Source organism: Neopelma chrysocephalum, unplaced genomic scaffold (genome assembly GCF_003984885.1).
Source record: "Neopelma chrysocephalum unplaced genomic scaffold, ASM398488v2 Primary Assembly neopelma1_26, whole genome shotgun sequence".
In the NCBI taxonomy this organism is placed as follows: Eukaryota; Metazoa; Chordata; class Aves; order Passeriformes; family Pipridae; genus Neopelma; species Neopelma chrysocephalum.
The window spans coordinates 30359749-30380354 of record NW_020897695.1 but is presented as its reverse complement, the minus strand read 5'-3'; the positions used below and the strand labels follow the sequence as shown (position 1 = coordinate 30380354).

General features: G+C 37.4%; 1 protein-coding gene across 4 annotated transcripts in view; it reads left to right on the top strand.

Annotated features, from left to right (window-relative positions):
• The window catches only part of RNF182 (ring finger protein 182), a 32024-nt gene extending 13745 nt beyond the window's left edge, over positions 1–18279 (top strand). The window contains exons 1-3 of one of the 4 annotated variants that reach the window (XM_027676082.1): positions 4856–5012; positions 8204–8283; positions 13494–18279. In XM_027676082.1, coding sequence (XP_027531883.1) covers positions 13701–14438 — 738 coding nt within the window. In that variant the 5' untranslated portion in view covers positions 4856–5012; positions 8204–8283; positions 13494–13700 and the 3' untranslated portion in view covers positions 14439–18279. Of the gene's footprint in view, positions 1–4855; positions 5013–8203; positions 8284–12013; positions 12045–13493 lie in introns of those variants that run through there. The other 3 variants (XM_027676079.1, XM_027676083.1, XM_027676080.1) reach the window with 3 other exon arrangements.
• The last annotated feature ends 2327 nt before the right edge of the window (positions 18280–20606 follow it).

The window sequence follows — 20606 nt, the reverse complement described above, 5'->3', positions numbered from 1 at the left end:
TCTGCAGTGTCTCATTTGGATATGATACCAAGTCTGTGTGAGTGTATCAAATACTTCATTCACATAATGTTTGATCAGTAAGTCCTTCAGACTTGATATCCTGCCAATGGGGCTGCCACAATTCATGTATTCATAAACAGTGTCCTTGAGATCTTGTCTGCTCCTTTCTGCACAACCCCGTGTATTAAAAGAACTTTATCTTTTTGGGGAAGGGAACAGTGTCCTGCAGTTTTTATGAATGACTAGATGCTGTCATAGTTGTTTACTGATGATGTTCCCTGGTTGGAGTTATATATTATGAAGCACAGCTGTTTCCAAGATTTAATAATGTGACAATTAAAAAAAATAGTAATTTTTTTTAGTAACAGAGCCAAGGAGAAATTAATGGCTGTTTGTGTCACTTTTCTAGTCAATCCGGTATGACTTTTGCCTTAGCAGGGATTACAAATTAAGAAATTGAATAAATGAGGCAGTAACAAATTTTAGAAATGTCAAAAAATTTCTGTTCTATGAAACAGCAATGAAGAAAAGCATACTAGTGCTTAATCCTACCAAATTCCTCCCCGTTATCCAAATAAATAAGAATTTTGCCTGAAAGGCCTGCATGTGCAACCTAAGAAAATGTTTGCATCCAAGATTTATTTCCTGCTATCATTTTCCAAGGTGAAGTCAGTGATAAGATTTGATGAACAAATCCCTCAAGTAAAGTTTTTCTTAACACTTCTTTAGAGCTACAAGCAACCATAAGGAAAGCAACAGGAAGAAGACTTTTTTCCCCAGACAAAGGGCTCTTTTAAGACAATGTGATTTGTTGACATATTTGCAAGCATTGCACCTCATTTGGTTGAATCATTCTTGATTTACACAAGAGGATCTGTGTCAAATGGATTATCAATATGCTGTATTGCCATTTTGCTTATCAAAAGAATTAATGACTGACCTAAAAAGAGAGAATGATTTTGTTGCTGTACTATGCCATAAATACATCTCTAAAAATGCTGTACATAGCTTTTTATTTTATGCAGTTGAGTGGGATCATTGAAAGCTAGAGATGTGGGCATAGACAGAGTGATATACTATCACCTTTTGCTGTGGAAAAGGAGTGCTTCATTAGTAAGGCAAAATGGACACTAGGGTTGTCTAGTGAATCTACTTCACATAAAATTCACTATTGGAACAGCTGCTTCTCCCTCAATCCACCTTTGTCTTATGATCTGTCCATATAGCAGTGTTCTGTGAAGTCCACTCAGAAGCAGGAGTCTCTCAGGAGAAAAATCATGAAAGTTCAAGTTTCTCAAGCCTTCTACTGTAAGTCTTGTCCTTTCAAACAAACAAGACATTTATGGGCGTAAAAAAATTTTGAAAGGCATCTGTATGGAGGAACACAGACATAATGTGAATAATGACATTTGCATAAAATTTTGAGTAAGTGGAAATGAAAGACCCCATTTTCTGTGGTTACTGATCCTCTGAGATACCCAGTTCAAACTGAGACATATCTAAGTTTGGAAACTGAGAAGAAAAGGTCCAACTTTTACTGTCTTTTAGGTATCTCCTACATCATTTCAAAATGTAGCTTCTGTCAGCACTCTATGGTGATGGCTTACAGATAGGCAAGATATATTGGCACAGGTTATAGAAAAGCCTCAGCATATTAGCACAGGATGATAGAGTGGGAAATGGTACGTAAGGTTGACTGATTCTCCTACAAGCCAGATTAACTTAGCTTATCCAGAACTGCATGTTATTATAGCTAGGTTGGTTCCAGTATAAATCTGGCTCAGTTATGTCAACACTGCACTGCAGTTTGAAGTGTAGATGTGCCCGCTGTTGCAAAATATATCCACCACACTTAATGGGAAATACCCCTCAGGATGCACTTTCTTTGGGTGCACCTTCTGAAAGAGCCCTCTAGAAGCAGAGAAGGACAAATATGAGCTCAGAAGCTCTCAACTAATATTGTAATCATTCGACTCTGGAGCAGAATTGGATTTTAATCAATTTCACAGAGTTCTTTCTGTCAAGAAGCCAAGCCAGAGGAAAAAGGTGTATATTAACTTACTGTAAATTATGTGGTCTATGTTTGCAGAGTTGTGAAAAAGTCAGATTCAGAGTGGATGCTATCCTGCCTTTTGCAGTGATTATTATTGCAATACTTGTAACTTTAATAAACTTCAGTTTAGTAGGCTAAGAAATGGCAGTATGCTGTACTGGTGCTTCAAACATGGAGCTTTTCATGGAAAAGTAATAGCATAAATAAAGGCTAATGCATCTTAGCTTCCAAAAAGACAGTACATTTATATAGGATTTTTTCCCCAGGTCTTCAGTTCTTTGCAAATTGTATGCATTCAGCACACTGGAAATGAAGACATAGTGAAATACATGTTATCCCCTAATGTCTAGTTAATTAGTTCACTTACTAGTGCATCTTTCTAGTATTACTTTTTGGAAAAGAGACTTACATAGTAGAACTTGCAGAAGCCTTATATTCACTTGCTTAAGTAAAAGCAGTTCAGAGGAGATTCATTATTTAAAATATTTTGAAGAAAACTGTCATTTAAAACATCTGGTACTTTAAGATGTTCCTGGTTATGTTTCTGTTCTATCAAAAAATCTTTTCTTAGTTAGTAGAAGGCAAGAAATGCTTTTTAATTTCCTGCTTTATTCCATAAGCCTCAGCTAAACTGTTCACTTGTATAGAAAACCTGATATCCTTGAGAATACTCACTAAATAGCTGCTGTGTTGATGTGATTTTTATTACATTAAGTGAAATTCAGAACTTGTTAGTGTTCTATTTTCTTCTTTTTCTAGCCTTGTTCTACGTGTTGCAAAACACTTAAACTAAAATCCCCATTAATTATTACCAGTTAAGAATATACCAATACCTGGTTTCAGTTACTAATTTACACTAAACCAGGTTAATAGGCAAGTGTAATGAATCCCTGTGGAGTGTTGCTTTTTAAACCTTTAGAATTACATTTTATGTTCTTTCTATCTGTTTTGTGTTACTTGCTTTTTTTTTCTAATTAGTTTAATATACAAGATGTTTCTGAATATGCCTTGATTACTTCCAAAATTTCTGAAGCATGCTTTCCTCTCATGCATTTTATATTTTAAATGTGCTCAACTAGCAGACTTCAAACATTTTCATTTAGTTTAACCTTTCAGCCATTGTAGTTGCAAATGACATCAAAATGCTGTAGCTCTGCTCAAAGCAAAGACAGCTTCATACCCTTCATCGAGTTTGTGGGACGTGGTCAGTGTAACTCTTTAGGATGGTGGAAAATTTGTAAAGTCCAGGTTGCCCTTGTCCCAAAATAGAATTATGCAGCTCTTGCTGAAACACATTTTCTAACTGCAGATTTTCCGATTTTTTGCAGGTTCATATTGATCCGATTTAGACCTGATTGGATTTGCTGCCACGGCAGTAAGTGGCAGTATATTTCTATCAGAAACACATGTGAGGGAGGTACACAGCATTCTTAACTGGATTCTGATACATGCTATGAATAAATTGCAGCATCTTCCTGCTCCACTTATGCAGTCCAAAGGGCACTCCAGGCCTGAACATGCTCACAGAAGTAGCACTACCCAGAGGTCTCAGTGTGACCCTGGTGACCATGGTGCCTTCAGAAATGCCCAGAGGATATCATATTTCAGCTCATCCTCACAGATTCCTGTGTGCTTTAGGAATGGTGTAGGATGGGATGATATACACATAGTAAGTGGAGGTGATTTTTCTTTTGTCTACTGAATAAAATATGACCCAAAATCTGAGGTCTGGTGAGGGCTAACCCTTCAAAACTAACTCTCCAAAACTAACTCTCAAGGAGACATTGAGACTACCAATGGAGAGGATCTCTCTTGGGAAAGCAATCATACCCAAGTGTCTGCTTACAGAGTGTAGCCTCTATATTATTGCTGTATATAGAGTCTCAGCCTATAAGGATTCTGTCCTTTACTTGAAGTATTCCATCCAGTAGCACTTCAACTCTCTCTGAGAGTTCAGAATGGGTTAAAAAAGTAGCACATTTCACTGCTAAATAACATGTTAAAAGCAGAGCAATTCATATCAATTCCTCTGAAGTTTATGTCCTTTATAAGCATTAATCTCAGTAAGCAAGTCTCACGAACAGAACACTCCGGCGATTCTGAGATTGGTTATGTAGCAATTTATGGAGCTCTGACAGTCCTGGATCAACCCCAGTAGCTACAAAGATGCTTCCAGAGTAATACTTAAAGCTGCTCTTGTTTGATATGATCCTGTATTCCCTAAAGGAATATAATAAAAGCTGTGCGTATCATTTGACACAAATTAATTTAATTGCTTCCATCCACTTTTTAAATGCATGCAATTTTATTTCACGTACCTGCATCTAGAATGATGGGTGTGCATACAGTGACTGTTCATCGCATATGGTGTATAAATCAGGCCAAATGGACTTTTTCTCACAAGTACTTACTAAGAGGGCAGTATATGTTACTGTCAAAGTAAATGCCTCCTCATTGACACTTGTCTGTTGGGATCATTCATTTCCCATGAAGGCAGTTGAAGACATACAACTTAACTTTACTGCAAGATCTACTAATATTGTATTTTTATGGCATCTCAGGGTTTTGTGTTGACCTTTTTTTTAAAATATATCAATAAGATTTTTTGAAAATATTTTTCTTAGTTACATCATTGATATTCTAGTGATAATAATGATGTTATTATAATAATAGATATAATAATGTCAAGTTAGGAGGGATTATATGTCAACTATTGCTATATTGCTAAAACAAAAATAATTTTTATCCCCGCAATAACTATTTTTAGATGTGTGCTTTAAGTGAACTAAATTAAATATTAAAATTACACTTTACTGCATCCAGGTTAAAGTGTTGTTTCCTCAGACCCCTCACTTTTCAAGATACTAGTAATTTCTGCAACATCAGCTAGATTGGATTTTGCTTGCCAGCATTTCAAAAAGGACATGATGTTGGAAGACCAGGTCTGGAAAAGTTGTTTGTAAGTGGAAATCTGTATTGGATTTGGAATATTTTGACATTCAGTTTTCAAACATTCTGTGACTGAAGTAACTGCAGTTGTTTTTTACCATTTCCTTTCTGCACAAGATAACATGCAAATTCTGAGCAGTAGTTAAAGCAGAAAACCTTGTTACCAAATATATGTAAAGAATACATAAAATTCAGTAGCTGTACTGCCCTGTATAATGCCCTACCCTTTTTATTTCCTGTTTGCACTAATCTATTGAGATAAAATAGGCAATATAGTAAAATCTTTATGTATAGTCATATCCTCAAAAATGTCCAAAACAGAATGAACCAAGTTAAACATACTTGTATTAGATGGATTGCTCTTAATGACAATAGAAAAAGCAAGAAGTACAGCTTCATTTCTAGTCTGTTCAGGGATTGTTTTCAGCTTCATTAGAACAAAGCTAATGCCACACTTACTTTCTATTTAAGCCTTATTTTGAAGGTTAATTGGAACTTACTTATAATGCATTAAAATGATTCTCACGTGTGAAGAGGAATTTCTCCCTGGATGATGTAATCAAGTTTAATTTTCTGTAATTTTGTCTCACCTGCTCCCTCCCAAATTGTATAACATAGAAAATATGTCCAAAGAAAGGGATTCTGTCATATTTTGGGGATCTTACATTTTGAGTATGTCACTTCATGTCTTCCAGCACAAGTAATTTTTATTAAAAAAGTAAAAGTTATTTGCTTGCATTTCTGGACTTATTTTAATTACTTACATTCAAGCATACAGTAGCTAGCAAAGCAAGGATGTAAAATTCTACGGTGCTATCATCATGTGTTCTGAAACCTAATACAAAGTCATATTGGCTTTTAATAATGTCTAATATAAAGAAAAATGCTAGACATATCTGTAGGTCATATAATTAAATATTTATGCCTATATTAAGTAATACTGGGAAGCTTTTTATTTATTTACAATTTTGTATCTTTTCAAGTCATATTCTAGAATCCATGTCCTACAATCTGTTCAATTCTCAGAAGAGCTTCTAAAGGGCAAAACCACTAGAGCAGAGTAACAGAACTCTATCTTATTTGATAAAACTGCCAAAACCCACCCCTGCTACCAAAAAGGAGAATGTCTAACCTTTCCCTGCAATAATAGTAAGGTCATGAGTTCTATCGTGAAATATATTTTTACTGGAGTAGATCATTTATTGGTTTCAGAGTCATAAAGGAAAACCCACTGGTAGTGAGAAAACCATACAAGAGAAAATGCTAAAACAGCTCAAGAAAGCAGGTTGTGAAACAATAAAAAATAATTTTAAAGGAATTAATTCTGTTTAACTAGTGTATTTCCAAAATTAAAACTTACCATGTTAGATACAAATTTCGAGCCACCTCCTTTTACTTATCAATGTAATCTAATTAAGCCAGTTTAAACGAAGACAACTCATAAGAGCTCAGATCCTTTGTCCTTTATTAGTTTTATTCTTAAAACAGCTGCAAAGCAACCCACAACCGTATGTCACATTAAGAAGTCATTCGGCATATTGCTATATAAATAGCTCATGAATTCTATATGAAGGAGAGTTTCTTCTTAAGAAATATTGGAAGAGGTTTTGCTTTTGCCTACAAGCCTAAATAATAAAACATTATTTTCTACACCATAGTCATATACTACAGTCATATCAATACTGTAGTAGCCCGTAGCTAGAAAGTAATTGAGAATAGTAGGATTTCAATAAGGCACTCAACGTTTATTCATACCATTTTCTACTACTACCTGACGCATAATATGAGTTAGTGGAATAATGAAAAAGTATTGCAAATTGTATTGTTAAAAAGAAATGGGATCTGGTGATATTGAATGTGCACATGCAAATGATGTAGAAAGTATCCTAAGAGCCAATGTCACTATTGTGAATTAAGTGAACTCTGTGTTAGATGAAAATCTCTTTGCTTACTTAACAGGATGGGAGGGAGGAATAGTAAAAAAAAAAAAATAAAATTGACTGGTTTGGGTTTTTTTTTTAGTATGAGATGACACATTAATATTACATGACTTCTCAACTAAATGAATAGAGACCCATGAATTCCACTTCAAATATGAAAAACTATAATTTTCTGTATTTTGAATTTTTGTGACATTATTGTAGAGGATTGGGAGAGATCAAGAAAGGACTCTAAATATTGTCACAATAACTTCTGATAAAAATGCTTCTATTTTGTATTAGTGTCTTGTGAAGCAGTCAATAATACACAACTTTTAACTGTATATGTTGCAGAGTTTCTCTTTCGTGCATAGTTATTATTGGAGGAACAACCTCATTACCTATGCCATTGAAAACTAAGTTTTTGTGAAAAGAATTAAGGCATTTTTCATAGCAGTTTATACAGCTGACCATAAACTGAGCATGGATCAGTACGTCACAGTCTGTAGCTCTGGTGCGAAGTCTCGCATTGATTGGAGTTGACAGGGAAATGCCCATTGTTAAAACCCATCCACTGTTAGCAGAAATGTGGCATGAAACAGGTTGAACATGTGATAGCTGCTGGCACTTTGAATGTAGTCTATTCAAATGTCAGATTAGTAAAGCAGTTTGGGGTGGGTTTTTTTGAATTGTGCTTATCACAAGCTGGAAAAATCTAGTGCGATGGTCATTTCCTGCTGAGTCAGAATGCAGCAAAGCTGCTCAAATGTGAATGCAGTGGCCCACAGGAGATGGTTCCTTTCTGGTCTGTGCTGGAGAAGAGACTGCAGCTTGTTTGGAAAAGTAGAAGTGATCAAAGATCTTCTATGACACTTGTGAAGGAAAGTATTTTGATACGTTTTTACAACTCTCCTTTCAAAGCACAGTTTATCTCTTTGGTTGCCTTGCCTTTGGTGTTTTCTTTTAAGTGAATTGCTAACATTTGTGAATATGTGGTTGATGGTTGCTAGAAGAGATAGCACTTCAGAGTGTTTAGCGCATAATATTGAAAGAAGCTTAAAATCAACAACAGATCTATAAAGATAACTGGATTATGTTACAGAAATAATTTTAGTAAATGGGATTTACCCAATATATTTCTCTAAATGAAAATCTTAACATATGGGTATTTCTATACAAACTAGAAAAGTTGGACTACTTCCTCTCTTTCAGAGAAAACAGACTGAAAAATCTCCCAGCTGTATTCCTGCTCTACTAATTTTGTTTCCTTCCTTTCCACTAGTTCTTGCCCATGTGGAGAAGAAAAGGCTTTTCTTGTGTGCTCTCAAGTGAACCTTAGGAAGAAGTTGTTGTTCTTGGAAAGTAAGTTTCTCTGTATCTGTTTTTCTCTCTACTTCCCTTCTCATATTTCCTAAATATGCTTGGTTTGCATTTAGAGGAAACGTTTAAAACCTTTGAAAATACTGCATGTTGGTTGGCTCCATGGATGATATCTTACGGAAGTTCCTTGCTGACCTCATATATTCATTTTAGGTTATATGTGAAATATTGGCAAATTCCCTGAAAAAAAAATAGTGCAAGAGATGAATGATAAAAGGTTGGCCTGATGAACTGGGTAAAGATGATCTCTCATTAGGGAGGAGAAGCACAAATTTCCCATTTACTTTGCCCTGTCAGCATGACTGAGCTCCAATATTGAGAGTTTCATCTACAAGTAATTGCTTCTGGTCTCTCATGAACACTTTGTCTACACAGTGTTTGATAGATGAGTGCAAAGAAGGGCCATAACATGTTGCAGAGCCCATTCACCTTTCTTTCCATGCCTGGGAAGAAAGCCTGCAGTTGCAGAGCAGTAATTTGTAGAAAACTGATCAATGACCAGTGGCCTGTTTGGGCTGATGTAGTCCAGTGCATTCTGTGTGGCCATAGCTGGGACCACACATAAGAGCTTGCTATTATTTATTCAGTCTCGTCCTGTGAGTCACCTCTTCTTGCTCTCAAGGGAGGATATTCCCCCTGCTTCTGGGACAGCCCTCCAACAGTGAACTGGAGCACTGTGAGGACTGCTGGTGATCTTCTGCCATCCAGAAGATGCCTCTCTGGCTTCAGCTTTTTTACCTTTTTAGTAAAATGTTCAGGTAGAGAAGTTTGTAAGGTACAGGAAGGGGAAGAGAGGGAGTCAGAGCTTAAGCAGCAATGGGAATGATGGATTCACTCCTGCAGTGCTTAGTCAGGACTCTTACAAAGACAAGTGCTTCTGGTAGTGTAACAGATGTGCTTGTTCTTGAATTAACTGCAGTGGATGCTGTCATCATTGTACGTGTCTAGTAGTTAATATTTTGTTCAGAAAGCTGCTATGTGCTACATATTAGACATGGGAATGAGAAGTTCTGCAATTGGATTGTGTTGATCTCATCAGATAGAATCTGTGGAAGACAAAATATGAGAAGGTCTCTAGGTTTGCTTGTAAAAATGAATTCATATATTAAATGAAAGAACTAGTATCTAGAAGCAGTGTTTAGCTATACAGACAAATGTCAGCCTGATTCCTTACTCAGTAAGGGACAAAGCTTCTCAAACAGATCACATAGAGTGACTTCAGGATACCAAAGCAGTAAATCACAGAATAATTTGGATTAGAAGGAATCTCTGCAAAAATCCAGTTTCCTTTGCTCACAGCAGGGCGAAATTCCAAGGTGGACTGGTCTGACCAGAGTTGTATCCAGTGAAGTTTTCAATATCTGTAAGGTTGAAGATTTCATTTCCACCTATCTTGACACCTGTTCCAGTGTTTGAACACCTTGTGAAATATTTTTTTTTCTAATCTCTAATTGAAGTTTCCCTGGCTACAACCCGTGCCTGTTGGCAGGTGAGATAAGTCTATCTAAAATAAGTTCAGGTGGAAAACTGGATATAAGGAGTGGTTTAAACTAACGACAGAATTAATAAAAATAAACTCAGTGCTTTCAAAATAGACATGGGACCTCACTTTGACCTCCAATCACTAGCAATTTTTAGTTGAAGAGAAAGAGGTTAGGCTCATCGTAGGACTTGCACTCAGGACTTTTTACTTGACTGCCCCCTGGATGTCAAGGTCAGAAAGAAGTTGCAACTACATGCAAGTTGTAGTCCAGTATTTAAAGTAGCCCAAATATTAATGGAGTATTGGATCATGTAATAGGGACATACCTTCTCACGGCATCATAAAAAACATGTCCTGAAGAGGAGGACAAAACATGAACATATAGACACAATCACTTTTTTTTCTGTGTAGTATTGCTTTCAACACACAGCAAGCAGAAGTATGTGAATTGTCACCTTTTTGGTGAGGGAACAGGATTCAGAGGGGCAGCAGTTAAGCTATTCCATTCTTTAATTTCTTATTCTGCCTGCTTCCAGTGAATACCCACCTGGGAGGCATGCAAAAGACAAGCTATAAAATCTTTCACATAGAGTAGAATTTGCTTGAAGAAGCAGCTGGCCATATTTCTCAAGAAACATTTCACTTCCTCAAGAAATAGGGATAATTTAAAGTCAGATTTCTATAAAATCCTCAGTTTCCTTATATTTTGAATAAGTGTCTGATCAGAGAACTTTTTAGGGTATGTGGTGTATTTAACAGAAGGGCAGCATTATTTAAATTCAAAAAGGTGTCAGTTCCCAGCAGAGAAAAAAAAAGAGCAGGAAAGTGGGTGTTGGGAAGGAAAAATAAAAAAATTCTGTAAGAAATCAGAAAAGCAAAAAAGTCAGAGGAAGCATCTAAAACCACCACAGAGCTGAGAAGGTAAAAAATGTATGAAGAGCATTAATAAGAACTGGCGATTAAATTTTAATTTTCAAAGGAAAAGGCGTATAAATAACGGATAGTAGTAAGCAGTGTTCACATTAGGATACGTAAGGAGAAATCCAACATCTAAAGTTAGCCGAAGAAAAAATAATCAATGATGTTTTATTACTGATGGATATGTTTTGTAGAGACTCTGTGAAGCGTCTTGTACAGAACATTAAAGAAAAAAAGTCTGAAAATAATTTGTAGACTAGCTTATGACAGAAGCTACAATAGGAGGATCATTGTGCTCTGGACATGGAGCTAATAATCCCAGTTTAGCATCTGGGGCATTGCTAGTCCCAGGGACTTGCTATTCCTTGTTTTAATGCTAAATTTCGGCATTTATAGGAGCCATATAGGAAAACACATTCAGTTTGAAAGCTGATTCAGAGGGAAGTGATCCATGTCCAAATAGAATTGGTTGGAAAGCAGGCTGTTTTTTGTGAAAAGCTGGTCATATTCATTACAAAGATAAACACTAAAATACAAAGATTTTTCAAGTTGGGAGTTTTCAGAGAAAGGTCATAATTTTTGATAAGAAGCAGACACATTTTCTGGAAGATTTTTGGTTTATCATAAATCTAATCTTATGTCATAGGACTATGTTTGCCAGCCTTAGCTTGTTAATAATCCTAATTCACCTCAGGTATAGAAGATAAATGATATTCAAGAGGTAAAAGTTCAAAACGATTGCTTTTTTGTTTAGCTTCTTAATTTTTCAGCAGTGCTTTGCCTTCCTGTAGGCTGGCATTTCACTTTTTTTGGTCCATTTTGTGGTTTCTTCATCCTTTGGAAAGTTAGCATCTTGTGACATTTATATCTACCTAAAAGTCATCTAGAAGATGATATTTGGAATGAAATAAAAAGAGGAGTAGAAATTAACAGGGAAGCATACAGTGTAACAAAGGATAAAGGATAGGTTATAAATTCTGTAGAAGATGTTCTTTTGGTGTCTTAAAAGATGTTTAGCTTGTACACTTTGAGAACTGTGGATGGTCTTGTGTTTGCCTTGCCTAAGGGAACACACCACAAATGTATTCACAGTACAAATAATAAAAACAACAGTCAGGCAGAGATGAAAACTTTTAGGCCACTAAAGAAATAAGTTGGAAGAGGCAGGGAAAGAGTTATTGACATAATTGAATGGGGAGGGGGCCATGTCTGTAACAATTCTTACAGAAATATGTGGGGTTTGTTCACTGTGTTGTCATGTTTTTTTTTGTTACTGAATTGTCTGATGTTTACATCTTTGTTTTAAAATCCAGGACGTGAGTAAAAACTTCCCAAGGAAAAGGTAAAGGAATCAGACATTTACTGAAACGCGTAGTCAAGAAATAAGTTTATTGAAAGAGGCAACTTTTTCATATTCAGTGTGCGTGATATTTATTGATAGTGCAAAAAGCAACCAGACACAAGTGCTGACACCATCATTTGACTGTGGCAAGTTCCTTGCTACTCTAGCACTGAAGACATGAGTTTGAAAGCATGCAAAATGCAATGCTGTGATATGCCTGAATCTTGAGCAGTTTTTGTCTTCTGTCAGATAGAGCTGCTTTTTTAAATGCTGATGATTTTTGATCTCCAGAGTATATAGTCCTGATTAATTTCTTGTTTATAATACAAGGACTGTTTCCTGAAGTCATGAAAATGCATGGTTACAAAGTATGACATTTGTTTAAGGGCAGCTGATGGGTCTGGTAGCAAAACTGCCATGCAGAGTGGGTGTGCGGCACCGCAAGTGTGCCACAGACCTCTCCTCAGCTGAGGTGTGAAACAGCTGTCACAGTCATGAAACACTTGAAAACCAATGCATCTGGCAAATGCCCTTGAGAGAAACGTTAGCTTTCACCCTGGCAGCCACATATCCAAGGAGCCATTTGTTGCAAGCTAAAGAACACTCATTTTTGTAATCATGTGTCCTGCAGCTGGGTGGAGAAAATGAGCTGTTCCACAAGCAGAAAAATTAATAAAGCCTGATCTTTTCTAAATTTGACCTAGGTCCCCACATAATTCTTTGCAATAACCCCGGCTCTCTTTCATACCTACTCCACTCTCGCAAACTCTTTATTTCCGCAGAATATCACCAGTTTCCCCCTGGGTTGTACTCTTCTCTGGCTTAGCAACAGACAGCATGCTACCCGTTCAGAGCAGAGAGAGGGTTTTGCTGGCTGGCCATTACCCTCCAGGATAAAATGGTAGTTATCATAAATATCTCTCCTCTACCCAATTGCCAGTGTTCATTTCCTTTCAGAAACTTAATTATCTTCAATACTGTGGCCCCTCTGCTGATTTGTTTGAAATTGGTCAGCGGGTTCACAAGTTACCAGGAAAGACCAAAAGCTCCAGGGGTCAGGTCTCATTTCCTTAGGAAACCAGAATTTAAACAAACCGTCACAGATTGGTGATCAGATTGCATCTTCTGCTGAGAAATTCATGGGCTGAGCCAGTCAGAGCTACAAGTCTAAAACAAATCTGTGCAGCATGATGCCATTTTATCAGCATGACTGTTATATAGGCCCCATATGCCACAGGAAAAAACTACCTTAGAGGTACTTTTAGCAAAGGAAGCTGATCTTGTAAAAAGTAGAGCTTGTATATTTCACCTGCTAAAGCTGTCCCTTTGCCTCTCCCTCTCCCTTGCCTTCTTCCTCTCTTTCTCCCTTTCCATTTTCCTTTCCCCTTCCCTTTTCCTTTCCTGCTTTTTCCTTTGCCTTCCCCAAAAATTCCACTTTGTTTTTTTCAGATGGGTGCCTGGCTCAGAGTAAAGGACATGCAGCGCACAATCTCTAGCAGAAGTTGAAAATGGATGATGCCTACTGATGCTTTTCAATGATGTCATCTCCTTTTTTCCTGTTTGAGATGTGTGATAGGAAGAAGTTCTAAGATAAGACTGACTGACCTCTTCATCCCTTGACTTCTCTTTTTGCAAGTCTAAAAACCATCTGAAGAAATGACCACTCAGCTACCAGAGGAGTCCCTGGAGACCCAGAGCTCAGATGAGCTTGAGTGCAAGATATGTTACAACCGCTATAACTTGCGACAGAGAAAACCGAAAGTGCTGGAGTGTTGTCACAGAGTATGTGCCAAATGCCTTTGCAAGATCATAGACTTTGGTGATTCCCCACAAGGAGTCATAGTGTGCCCATTTTGCAGGTTTGAAACATGCCTGCCAGATGATGAGGTTAGTAGTCTTCCTGATGATAACAACATCCTTCTAAATTTAGCTTGTGGGGGAAAGGGAAAGAAGTGCCTACCAGACAACCCAACAGAACTGTTGCTGACTCCCAAAAGGCTGGCATCTCTAGTTAGCCCTTCTCACACCTCTTCTAATTGCCTGGTTATAACAATCATGGAAGTACAAAGAGAAAGTCCCCAGACTCTGAACTCAACCCCCGTGGTGGAATTTTACAGGCCTACAAGTTTTGACTCTGTTGCAACTGTGTCCCACAACTGGACAGTGTGGAACTGCACATCCTTGCTCTTCCAGACCTCAATTCGGGTGCTAGTGTGGTTGCTAGGTTTGCTGTACTTTAGTTCTTTGCCTTTAGGGATTTATTTACTGGTATCTAAGAAAGTTACCCTTGGGGTTGTCTTTGTAAGCCTTGTTCCTTCAAGCCTTGTTATTCTCATGATTTATGGCTTTTGCCAGTGTGTTTGCCATGAAGTTCTAGACTGCATGTCATCTTGATAACAAATATAGTAAAATAAGATGTGTTACCAGATGTGTAGCATAGTTGATTTATCCTGTCTTTGTATTCTTATTTATTCTTATTGTTGTCCATCCCACTAAATGAAAGCAGTAGCCCTAGTTATATGGTTCTTTTTTTCCCTACTGAATTTGATTCCCCCTACCCAGAGCTTTTATTGAGCTAAAAATTGGAATTAAAATTTACGTGTTGATTTTCAAAGGCCAAGTTTTAGAAAGGGATAAAGCAAAATTGCCAAACTTGGTGCCGCCTAGTGCTGCCACTGTTCAAATGAGTAGCCCTTTGCTTTCTATTGGCTTCATCAAGTCAGTCCAGGCTGCAGGATCCACCTAAAAGAAATTATTGTAACAGGCACCTTCCAGGTCCAAGTACTGCATGTCTTCACCCAAAGCATCTCATACTTTGGAATATCTGTTTTTTATCATCCATTTTTGCTTATAACAAATTAAATCACTTTGTTAGTTAATATTAAATGAAGAATAAGACAAGCTACCATTGCTTTTTTAAGTTCTCGTTACAGCAAAAATACATGTAGGAGGCCAATGGTTATAGTCTCGTCATATTCTGCAAAATGAGAACTCTTTTTATTTACCATACTAAAAATATGTCTCCAGAACACTTTCCCCAAAGAGAAGCCTATTTTTCTTATCACACAGTTGGAGCTCACTGTGAAATATTCCTGCTAGTGAGTACTTCCAGGGACCCAGCCACATATTTGCTGTTCTCCAGGTGCACTTATTTCAGTGTACATACACCTTAGGGCTTCCCTTTGAGAGTTCAGAGCCCTGCAGACTTGTCTAGATATGTTCTCTTGTGCTTACCCTCCCTTCCACAGCATTTCCACCACCACCCCACGTTTCCAAGCCACTAGTCCTCCTAACAAATGAACAACCTCATGCACATGTACTCTGTGGTAGTTATGCTGGAGAATTTGACTTATGTGACTTCAGCTCTCAAGATAGACTTTTATTCCCAACCATTAGGAAATGGATCTTTAATCACTAATACAAATTGGAAAAAAGTTCTGAAATGATTAACTGTTTTTTTGTTCATTTTTTTTTCTTTCTGAGTTCACAGAATGAGCAATTTGAGGAGATACTATGACTTTAGGAAGGTTTCCATTTAAGGCATAGTTCTTCAAAATGTTTAACATTCTGAACTCCCTCTGTCACCATTGTGAGTTGACGGCACTCTAGATGTGGCAATTAGAATGCCTTGATTAGTGGAGCTCAGAGGAATTACTGATAATTTATCATTCCACAAATAGACCCAGGCCCTGTAAGGCGTGCTTGTATGTTGCATGGTTTAGGCTACTTTTTGAACTACTGGAAGAGCACAAAAATAAGTAATAGTTAATGTTTATGTGTATAACTAGGTCTAGTCAATGCCACAACTGCAAACTGGTTTTCCTGTGCACAGCAGAGTAAAAGCTGAGACGGAGTTAAGCAGTGCAAGCCTGGTTTTAGGCACAAGATTTAGTCATTTTGGGGCAGCGTAAAAGGGAGATGGGTTTCTTGCATGAAAACTGAATGTATGGCCTAACAATATACTCTTAGAGCTAATAGACTTTGGTAAGAATGAAAAATGACAGTGGGAAAAGCAGAGCCTAAGTGGTTGTTGTGTCTGTCAAGAGGATCTGAAGTTAAGCCGGTCCAATTTTTGTAGATGGCAAAATTGGTATCTACAGTTACATTCCTATTGCAAACATAGAGAAAAATATGGATATGTAAAGGTCCTGCTTTTCTTGACATTCAGTTTCTAATAGTGCGTATATATGTGTGTGTATGTACATATAGACACATATGTAAGAAGAAAACATAGCAAAGTTATAGTTTTCAAGTGTATAGGGTTATGGAGCTGTGTATTGAATGATTAAAGGAAATGTTTCAGACTTTCTGTAATGACAATAATTATAACTAAAATATTTTCAGAATTCCTAGAAATAACTATTCCTAAGTAATTGTTTTTAACGTTTGTAGTAAAGCACATGTAGTTAGAAGAGGTATCATCTCCAGTTCTGGTATACTGCAAGGTTTGACTCATCTATGAACTCATAAATTTTAAATATCCAACAACAATCATGTCAAAAAGCAAGAAAAAAAGAAACCTATGTGGTTTTATAGTACTTCATAACTTTGAGAAAAGATGTATTTGTAGTGTTAGGGATTTACATATTTTAGGATTTGTTCAATTTGTCTGAATACAGTGTCTCTAATAAAGGGCTAACTGATAGAGGAAGTAGGTTTTGCAAATGTGTGATATATATGTATTACCTTTGCACAACATGTTCTACAGTGCTACCTGTTGTCTTTTCCTTTTGATTTTCATCTGACTAAGTTTATCTTAGGTCCAGTACCAGGTATTTTCTTTTCTGTTTTAAAAGAGAGCCTAATCTCAGCAAGATTAAGCTGATACAGTGGTATCAGTTACATATCACAGCAAAAATAAATACACCTGTTATTATACTTCCCTACTTTTAAGACTGCCAGCCCATTAAATTTATACTGCTGTTTTGGACTGTGCTGCAATACTAACCCACTCAAAAATGCAAGCGTGCAAAAACATATTGATTGTATAGCTATTCTGCCACTCACCCAGAGCACATTATTACAGCTTTGGTGTCATAAAATACCTATATGACTTACAATATGGCCATTAAGAATTGCTGAGAGGTAAATCTCAATTATTTGTGGAGAAGATATTTGCTGTGAGACTAGAGGAACTTCAGATATTACTCTTCTCTTATTTTTATTCTCTACCATCCTTAAGACTTAGAACTGAAAACTCTTGCGTCCTCTGCAGTGGAATAACTCTGATGAAATCAATGTAAATGGGGCTAAAATCAACTCTGGCATACTTGCCTGCCTGCTTTTCCTTCTCTTTCTCTGACTGTTTTTCTCTTCCTGGAAAGTAATGGTTCCTGTGGTTGTAAAATACTGCCTGCACACCCAGGCAATTCCCTTTCAGTGGGATTTATTCCTGCTATGACCAGACATATGATTCAACCGGGTAAAAAGTATTATAAATTTATTACTACAGAATTAATTTTGTCCAAATGAGAGTTTTATTTTTTTTTAATTCCTGCTTATCCTATGGATGCAGACTGCATCCTCACCAACTGCTCATTTACAGTGTGATATAGTGATATCGCCTGAGGGCTGGGGCAGGATGATGCAGTAGCAGCTGCTGGGCACAATATAGGAAGGATGTTCTGACCTGGACCATCCTCTGAGCGAGACTCAGTGAGTGATGAAGTTCTGCCAGTGTGGCCTGAGCCCAGAGCCTAAAGGACAATTAAATAGGATGCCAGACTGGGGTTGTGCTGTGGCTGAGAAGCTGTGCAAAGCAGAGATGGGTCTATGCCTGGACAAAGGGGCTGTGTTTTAAATAAGGATTTTGGCGTAGAGCTGCTGCAAACAGTTTATTGTTTTTCAAACTGACTCTTCTGGGGTTTAAAATTCATTTGGTAATTAAAATTACAGTTGAGTATGTTTACTTTCCAAATGGCAAAGTATTGAACTTTATTCTAATTTAAAGACATGCTTAGATTTGGGCATACTCCCAAAATAAGGGCTGATGTATTTGATTTAGCTGCATTGGGAGTTTGTCCTACTATATCAATTATATGCCCGCAAAACTCTACATATAAAACACTTCACAGAATCACAGAATATGATGAGTTGGAAGGGACCCACAAGGATCAACAAGTCCAACTCCTATCCCTGCACAGGACCGTCCCCAAGAGTCATGGCATGTGCCTGAGAGTATCATCCAAATGTTTCTTGAACTCTGTCAGGCTTGGTGCTGTGACCACTTCCCTGGGGAGCCTGTTCAGGGCGCTCTGAGTGAAAAACCTTTTTCTAACATCTAACCTAAACCTTCCCTGACACAACTTCAGGCGATTCCCTCAGGTTCTGTCACTGTTCACCACAGAGAAGAGACCAGTGTCTGCCCCTCCTCTTCCCCTCATGAGGAAGTTGTTTAAAATAGGCAAATGCTTGTCCTGATAACACCATCTGCAAACTTCAGAGTTGCCAACATTTTACGATATATCCAAGGATAGACACTGTTCTGAACGGACTTTATTACCTGAAGGTACAGATAAGTCCGGCAGCCCACAGCCAAACGGATAAGCACAGTACAGGAAAACACAGCTTTCCAGCTAAATGACCGCACATCACTTCAACCAGAGGAAAAGGAACGGAGGAGGTTCACAGGAAGGTGGATGATATTTCTGAGGGAGGTCCTTGTCATTCGGGTACAAGACCACTGTTTTTCTTAATTCTAGCCGGTTCTAGGGATAGATTAAATTCACTATTCCACTTACTTTTCTGCCCCCTCTTCTGGGACAAGGCTAAAATGAACTGTGGGTAAACAGTATTTTGAAATGAAGTAATATTTTCTACTACACTGAGTTTGCAGTCCAGTCTAGCACAACAAGAATAATACTGAAAAGATGGTAAATTGCAGCCAGGATGCAAGAGTGAACAGGGTGCAGAGGGGAAATGGCAGCATGTTGTTAAAATAGTTTTGATGTCAAGGCAAGGAAAACATGTGGCCACATCCTGCCTTGTCTTGGCTGGTTCAAAACTAGTGAGAGGCCTGAGGACTGCTATGATTCAACACCCACCCCAGCATTATCTCTGGGACAGTTCACTTCAGTTGTGCATTGTGATTTCTTCTTCAGGAGTTCTACATCATGATTTCATCTTCCTGTGTGGATGGTGGGTGGAGTGAAAGGTCCACAGTGTTACACTCTTAAACAGGATCATTTTGACTATCCTTAGGTTTGTCAGGGTTGGTTTTTTCCATATTTCTTCATATTTCCACAAAGCAAGACAGTGCACTTTATTTTAAATAGAGCAGTACCTTCATGGATTAAGAAAAGAAAAAAAAGTGGGAAAAAACCCTGCAAATTTTGAAATAATTTTAATATATTCAAAGTGATAGAAAGAGACTGTTCTGAGAGTCTTATTTTTATTTTCATGATAGCAGATTAGATATTATGCTTTGAGTGACATCAGTAAATATTTAGTGCTGGAGATTCCTGAGGGAGTTGATAAGTCTGCCAGACCTTAGGCACAAACCCCCTACTCCACTGCTTTTCTGTAAAGCACCATTCTGCCTTTTGCGTCAGCTACCCTTGTCAAAAGTTGAACCGTCACAGTTTATAAAGAGTTCTGGCACAAAGAATATATCCCCAGTCTGGGGATGGTAAATCATCTTTTTAGAGACGTGTGTGCCAGTAGCAAAGCTTTCAGTGCTAGACCTTAAACAAAGAGAAGTCATCTTGCAGTCTGAATTGCTAGCATAAATTTAATTTTAAATCAAGTTTCATTGTGCTGGGCAACACTACAATTAAAAACCGGTTTATTGTTTTTCAGCCTTATGCTTGTGTAATGTGGTTTGCATTTTAAAAAATGTATTAAATCATAGAAATCAGAGATGGGTAGAAAAAAGCCTAATAAGTAATTTTATCCATTTCCTCTGTCCCTGTAGAGATGAATGCTTTGTCTAGTCTGTTTTTAAATATGTCAAGTGATGAGGCCTCCACTTCTTCCCACAAGGGACTTTTCAGCCGTTTAATAGGCTTCTTTGTTAGGAAATGTTTGCTTCATACTGATCCCAATTTTTTCTTCTGCATAATGTAATCCCTTTATTCTCTACCCACTGTTTTAACTTTTATAAGATCTGGGAAATGTATCATATTTATCCATTTCATACTGTAGCTGAATAGTTCATAATCCTTGTTGTTCAAGTAACACAAGGGATAAGCAACCAGTTGCTGAACAGCTAATACTTCACTGAGATGGTGTGCCATGTACCAGTAGACATATTTTCTGGCAAGTCCTGGCTCACACTGCTTTCTACATTAGGGAGTGAAAAATGTTAAGTCAAAATGAAGAAATGCATCTTCTCAAGTGCATGCATGGCAATATTACTGAAATTTCAAGAGGTGCTGAGGCAAACAGCCTACTTCTTTAGACATTTTCTTTCTAAAAGTGGATGATTTTATAAAAGTATGCTTTTAAAAAAAGCATTTAAATGTCATTTTCATAAGCAAGCCTCTATGTGAGAACAGCACTATGTCAAAACTCTTAACTTGTTGAGAGACAAGGCTGAATTGATTGCCACTCATTGCTGAGCAG